Raw genomic sequence first — 7,471 nt, 5'->3', positions numbered from 1 at the left:
TGGGCAAGGTGAGCTCAGGAATGTGTCTGGATAGAGAAGTGGAGAAAGGGGTCAGTTCTTGGGGACAAGAGAAAGAACAGGTAAAGGAACCCACCATTCTGGACTCACATCTCAAGAGCCTGGAAGTCACTTGAAGAAGGCTTCATGAGGAGGAAATGTTGGTGAAAAGAGAACTGACCCCTGATTACTCTCTAGACTAGGGTCAGTACCCCAGTAGGACTGTCACTCAGGGAGCAGCAGAGGTCACGCACCAGTGTCCTGCCTCGCTGGCACCTGCAGATGCTGGCAGCCCACGGCCTCATCCACAGGGCGTCGGGGACACACTGGGATCGACTGGAGCTTTTTCCAGTAACCTGGGGAATAATGTTGCTTTGTGCAACCTTATCCCCTTTATCTTGCAACACAAAGCTGAACTCTATTCACCAATGATACAAAACATTCAATTAAGAGTGCACTTTTCTAGGCGGAAGGGTGATTCTGAGGGATGATCTCTGAACATCATGGCAGGAGTCTGAGGGAAAATGACCTGTTTAAATCGATTATTCTTCTTGTTTAGTGTGAAAAGGTAATGAAGTATTTTTTCTTTTTTTCTTTAATACACAAAACCACTGATGTATTTGTCTAAGAGGACTCAGAGGAGAATGAAAAAGCTGGCTTAAAACTCAACTTTAAAAAATCTAAGATCGTGGCATCTGGTCCCATCACTTCATGACAGGTAGATGGGGAAAAGTGGAAACAGTGAGAGACTATTTTCTCGGGCTTTAAAATCACTGAAGATGGTGACTGCAGCCATGAAATGAAAAGATGCTTGCTCCTTGGAATGTAAGCTATGAGAAATCTAGACAGCATATTAAAAAACAAAGGCATCATTTTGTTGACAAAGGTCCATATAGTCCAAGCTATGGTTTTTCTAGTAGTAATGTATGGATGTGAGAGTTGGACCATAAAGAAGGCTGAGCCCTGAAGAACTGATGCCTTTGAATTGTAGGGCTGGAGAAGACTCTTGAGAGTCCCTTGGAGCAAGGAGATCAAACCAAAAGAAACCAAACTAAAGGTAATCAGTCCTGAATATTCATTGGAAGGACTGATGCTGAAGCTGAAGCTCCAGTACTTTGGCCACCTGATGTGAAGAGCTGACTCACTAGAAAAGACCCTGATGCTGGGAAAGACTGAAGGCAGGAGGAGAAGGGGACAGATGATGAGATGGCTAAATAGCATCACCAACTCAATGGACATGAATCTGAGCAAACTCCAGGAGATAGTGAAGGGCAGGGAAGCCTGGCATGCTGCAGTCCATAGGGTCTCAAAGAGTGTGAAGCATGATGTTAGTTCCCTGACCAGGAGTCCTAACCGTCTATGACAGAGTTCAGTGGCTAGGGCCTAAGTCCTCCAGACCTTGACTACGTTGACAAGAAAGAATTCTGACCAGAAGGTGGAAGGTAAAGAGAAAAGTAAAACATTTATTGGGAAAGCAGAGTACATGGAGAAAGACGCATGGGTGAACTCTGCGAGAGAGTCCTGAGAGTCACGCCTTTGGGAAGTTTAAATCCTTTATAGAAAGTGAAGTCACTCAGTCATGTCCGATTCTTTGCAACCCCATGGACAGTAGCCTGCACTAGGCTCCTCCAAGCATGGGATTTTCTAAGCAAGAGTACTGGAGTGGGTTGCCATTTCCGTCTCCAGGGAATCTTCCTGACCCAGGGATCAAACCCAGGTCTCCCGCATTGTAGACAGATGCTTTATCGTCTGAGCCACAGTAGTAAAGAATCCAAATCCTTTATGGGGGGCAGTTTTCTGGGTCTCTGTCTTCCCTCTGGCCAATCAGCTTGCTTGGCCCCCCTGGCTGATTTGTCTCTGGACCCTTCCCTGGGTGTGCATAGCCTAGACGCACAGATAGTGTCATAGATTATTGTGTCTCACTGCTAGCTCCTCATGACTTTAAAAGAGACAGAGAGATTCTTTGCAAAGGAAATGGGTCCTTGTACAACGTGGCACCTCCCTCTGTTTTTGTGAACAGAACCTGCTGGTCTGCGTATCCTCAGCCAAGACAGACTTCAACACAAAGGTGCCTGGGAGGAAAGAAGCAAAACTCATTATGGCCTGGCATTGTCCTCTGGCTTTTGATCCCCGAGGAGCCGTTCTGTGCGTGTAGTGTCTCCCTGCCCCAAGGCGGGGAGGAAGTAGAGATTCTTTAATCATTTATTTAAACAAGGTGCAACTCCTCTCTTCTAGTCATGACTGTTACTTTGAAGTGTCCATAGGAGACAAAACCTGGCTATTTACCCTGTTTGCGTTGTTACTTCCACATTGGAGAACAGACAGGAGGCAGATTGCAGATGCCTTACCTGAAGCCCACGCGTCTTAGGAAAGGCAAACTAGGAAAGGAGGCTAGTTGTAAGTGCCTAACTTAGAATCCATCTATCTCCTGCCTCAAAGCCATATCCTAAAGCCTGACCTCCACATCCTTGTAAAACTTTTTATACTTTGGGAACTTCCCTGTTTGTCCAATGGTTAGGAGTCTGGCTTCTAACACGGGGGACACAGGTTTGATCCCTGACTGGGGAACTAAGATGCTGCATGCTGCCCCATGTGGCAAACAAAATACCCCTCAAATAAACAAAAACAAAAAAAGAAATCTTTCTTTGTACTTCACATGCCTTTGACATGGTGACATTCGGTAAACTCTTTGTTGGGTAAAAATAGTTAAATGTGACAACGGCTGCTGAAACCTAAGCATAATTATCTCAACGAATTGTTCTTCCATGTTTTGAATATTAGTTTGTTTTCTTTTTTTTTTTTTTTTTTTTTTTTAAACTGAATATTTAATACATTTGTAGGAACAGAAGGAACAAAACAAGGATTAGAATTTTATATTACACATTAGACATTTATGTAAAAGATGTTCCATTTTCCAGAGAGGTTTCCCCTATTTCCCTGTCTTTTCTATCTTCCTCAGAGCAATAAATAGTAATTACTATTCTCACAGATAAGCTACTCCTTTGAGTTGGACAGTAACTACATCTTTATTTCAAGTTTTTATCATCTCCAAAAACTACTTTTCATTTGACTGCAGAGTCTCACTGCAATGTTTCACAGTAAAATTACACTACTCAAATTTGAAGAATTTGAATAAAATTCTGAATAAAAGCTAGAGCCCCCAGGGATTTCTAGGTACTGACTTAGTAACAGTGGCTACTGGCACAAACCTTATATATTTATTCATATTTTTAAAACTGCAATAAAGGAAATGAAAGCTACTTTAATGAAAAAGGAACTCAGGAATGAGGTCGTTAAATATAACTAGCTACATTTTAAATACAAATACCAGGTATTCCCTGATTAGTGTCAGGTAAATATCTAAACTATTAATATCTAACCCAAATTCTGGTCTTGGAAAAAGATCAGAGACAATTACAAAGAAGGTGCTTCATAGTATCAGGTCCATTTTTAAAACAATGAGATCCTTCGGGACAATCAGTTTAGTCTTTCTTTTTATCACAGATTTCTGTTGGTCCTCTTGTTGGTAATCCATTTATGTCTGCACCCTTATAGTCTCCTTTGCCTTTGTTTTTATCGTTGGTTTCTCGTATAGCTTTCCGAGGCCACATACGGCTAACAAAGGGGGAGATCAGAGGGTATATATATGGCTCCAGGAACTTTTTGTAGACCCAGAGCAGAACTGGAATGACGATACAGGGAATGCACACCATTGTCCCAGATGTGAGTTCCTGAACGTGAGGGCAGAAGAACCGCGCTGCGCACCGAGGCCGCCGCCCACGCCGCCCCGATCCCCCAGGCCACTACCCGGCCCGGCTCACCGGCGACGATCAAGTCTCCGTTTGTTTTCTTTTTTAACCATACATATGAATAAGGTCACTAGGAATAAATCATGAATAACCAGAGCAGGTTCTTATGATATAACTTTACAGACACTGTGAAAGCCTTCCTGTTCCACCTCTTTTCAAAAGAAAAAAAAATTTATTCCCATAGTTCAGGGGTGATATAGAAAATCAAATTGTTAGACAGCCAGTTCTTTGGTTTAGTCCTGTCTTCAGGCTGGCTATATGATCGGAAGGGACCAGTGCAAAGTAAGACTGTGGAGCCCTTTGTTCAAAAAGTAGGGGAAAAGTGCCACTAAAGGAGCTAAAATATAATGCTTTTTCTTAATGTTTTTATTACTAAAGATGAGCTGGGAAATAGTGACACCTAAGTAACAACATAACTTTCAAACTGAAAATAATGTCTTTGATTCATAATTTTCATTACTATAATAAATAACAGCATGATAATATAATATTTTGAATTATCATAAGACTTCTGTCTTGGATTTCTGCAAATTAATTTATTAGGTCATCAAATTTACACTTTTAGCAACTTTGTTTTCAACTGATATAACAGAAAGCAGTATCAGTCATGCTTGGCAAATACAAGACCACACATGTTTTTTTATAGTTAAAATTTTTGAGGTCTGCTGATGCAGCTGTTACTGAAGCTCTTAAGAGTATTTTATAAGCTGTGACAAGGTTGTAATATGTTTCTGATTAATTATTTTGAAATATAAATTGTGACACATGTAAATCTCATGCTTCTTGTGGAACAATTTTTCCAGAAAGATTTAATTCTTCATACCAATACATTTTGTGTAAACCTGAGTGGAAATTTAATTTTCAATGAAAATTTATATAATGGCAATAAAATATTCTATTAAAATATAGGTGATTTAAAATGTTTTATTAATTTCTGCTGTACAGCAAAGTGACTCAGATATACATATATATATTCTTTTCCATTATGGGTTATCACCTAAGTGATGCTTTTGCGGGCAATAGGGCAGGAGCGGAAGGCAGGGCGGCGTTGCGGCAGGGCGTGGTTGCAGCAGCTCAGAGACCAGGAGCGCAGTGAAGCCTGATGCGGTGGTATTCCTTTACTCAGCCTGTTCTATGGGTCGTGCCTGTGCTGGGAGGATGGGGAGGAGAGGTGGGGGGCGCTCACCACCGCGGGAGTGCTGGGGGGGGGGGTCACCGCCCAGCGGGGGTCCGCTCACTCATACACAGTGAAGCCAGTCCACGGACAGCAGGTGGTGGTGAAGGAAAGTGCAGTGTTTACCGCAGGTGCCATGCAAGAAGTCCAGGCAGCGAGTATTCAAAAGGCCCGAACTCCCTGGAGGCTTTCAGGGAAAGGTTTTTAAAGATGAGGCGGTAAGGAGGAGGGTTTGGGTGTGTGCTCAACTTGTAGACATTCTTCTGATTGGTTGGTGGCGTGGTAATTAGGAGTCAACAGCATCAACCTTTTGGTTCCAACCAGCCTGAGGGTCTATGTGCTTGTGGGCAGCATGTAGTTAACATCTCCCACTTGGTGGGGGTTTCAGTATCTGCAAAACAGCTCAAGGATATGGCTCAGAATATTATCTACAGCCGTTGAATGCAGGGCATGGGTGCTATTGCTCAATTGTGTCCCACACTTTGTGACCCCATGGACTGTAGCTCCCCCCCCCAGGCTCCTCTGTCCATGGGATTTTCCAGGCAAGGATACTGGAGTGGGTTGCCATTTCCTTCTCCAGGGGATCTTCCCAATCCAAGGATCGAACCCGCATCTCTCGCGACTCCTACATTGACCGGCAGATTCTTCACCACTGTGCCGCCTGGGAAGCCCTGAGGAGAAATGAAAGGTCACTGATTTTATTTAATGGCTAACAATTATTATTTTGCCTTGTTTGTTTTCCTTTCTGCATTTGCTCACTTTTCTGATTAAATTCATTCTTTGGAATCGGAGGCTAACGTTTTTCTACAGACAAGAGGTGGGTGGAGGGCGTGGTGTGTGTGGGGATTCTGCTCTGGAAAGCCCCCTCGGGTGCTGGTCTGTTACACCGGGCAGACGCGGGCAGACGCGTGCCTCGGGAGCACTCCTGCAGTTCCCTCTCCTGGCTCTGTTACACCGGGCAGACGCGTGCCTCGGGAGCACTCCTGCAGTTCCCTCTCCTGGCTCTGTTACACCGGGCAGACGCGGGCAGACGCGGGCAGACGTGTGCCTCGGGAGCACTCCTGCAGTTCCCTCTCCTGGCTCTGTTACACCGGGCAGACGCGTGCCTCGGGAGCACTCCTGCAGTTCCCTCTCCTGGCTCTGTTACACCGGGCAGACGCGTGCCCCGGGAGCACTCCTGCAGTTCCCTCTCCTGGCTCTGTTACACCGGGCAGACGCGTGCCCCGGGAGCACTCCTGCAGTTCCCTCTCCTGGCTCTGTTACACCGGGCAGACGCGTGCCTCGGGAGCACTCCTGCAGTTCCCTCTCCTGGCTCTGTTACACCGGGCAGACGCCTGCCACAGGAGCACTCTAGCAGTTCCCTCCCGTGGCTCTGTTACACCGGGCAGACGCGGGCAGACGCGTGCCACGGGAGCACTCTAGCAGTTCCCTCCCCTGCCAGCTTCGGCTGCCGTCCTCACAGTGCTCCTGCCTGTCCAGCTGACATCTCCAGACATAATTCCTTGATCGTTTGGAGCCAGGGCATCCACAGTCTCCCACTGCTGGGAAACTGGCCTTGCATCCAGGGTGACGCTGGTTGAGGGTGGACGTCCTCTCTGCCCCGATTGTGCTGTAAGGAGTTTTAGGGCTTGTCACGTTTCAGGGCTCTGTTTCATACGACACCGAATGCTAGGAATTTGAAAAGTGCTTAATAATCATCCATCAGTGAGTAAGCTTTGAAGGAAGATAAAAAGTGTTGTGAAATAAATGACAAAGTTATAACTGAGGCTTATTCAGGGCAAAATTATTTCTGGTATATTTTGAGCACCAGATAAATGTCAAGGAAACCAATGAGAAAAAGCAAAAATGACTGAAATGGCATAAATTCACATTTGCTGCTGCTGCAGACAAAACAGAAATTCTCTCTATGTGGTCTGTGTGAGAAAGTGTTTCACAGGGCTGCCGAAATTATGTGTTAAAACGTAGTTTAGATGAGGAATCTAAAATATGACACAAATGAACTTATCTACCAAACAGACTCACAGACTTGGAGAACAGACTGGTGGTTGCCGTGGGGTAGGGGAGGGACAGAGTGGGAGGCGGGCTCAGCAGATGTTGTTACATATAGAACGATCAACAGCAGAGTCCCACAGCATCACAGGAAGGAACCATACTCAATATCCTGTGATAAACCATCATAGAAAGGAACATGACAAAGAATGTCTATACATACAACAAAATCACTGCTGTGGAGCAGAAAGTAACACAGCATTATAAATCAACTATACTTTAATTAAAAATCATATATATGTATTTTATATATATATAATTTAGGATCCTAAAATTTTCAAGTAGTAATTTTTAAAATCTTGGGATTTTCTTTTGACATGGCCTAGAAATCTCTGGCAACTGATTTCTGTATAACTCAAAGGATTTCCCCTAGCAAGGGAAGCCTCTAGTTAAACTTAAAATAAAAAAAGAACACTCTCTCTGGATGTATTTGTAGCCTTAG

The 7,471-nt window shown here is 44.3% G+C and overlaps 1 protein-coding gene across 1 annotated transcript; it reads right to left on the bottom strand.

The window, feature by feature from the left end:
• Positions 1–3,193: 3,193 nt before the first annotated feature.
• On the bottom strand, positions 3,194–3,830 carry LOC136151473 (UPF0729 protein C18orf32 homolog). The gene has a single exon (XM_065912637.1). The coding sequence runs from the start codon at positions 3,708–3,710 to the stop codon at positions 3,480–3,482; it is 231 nt and encodes a 76-aa protein (XP_065768709.1). The 5' UTR covers positions 3,711–3,830; the 3' UTR covers positions 3,194–3,479.
• Positions 3,831–7,471: the final 3,641 nt, after the last annotated feature.

Source organism: Muntiacus reevesi, chromosome 20 (genome assembly GCF_963930625.1).
Source record: "Muntiacus reevesi chromosome 20, mMunRee1.1, whole genome shotgun sequence".
NCBI classification, from domain to species: domain Eukaryota; kingdom Metazoa; phylum Chordata; class Mammalia; order Artiodactyla; family Cervidae; genus Muntiacus; species Muntiacus reevesi.
The sequence above is the reverse complement of the archived record's forward strand: the minus strand, read 5'-3'. Positions and strand labels throughout refer to the sequence as shown.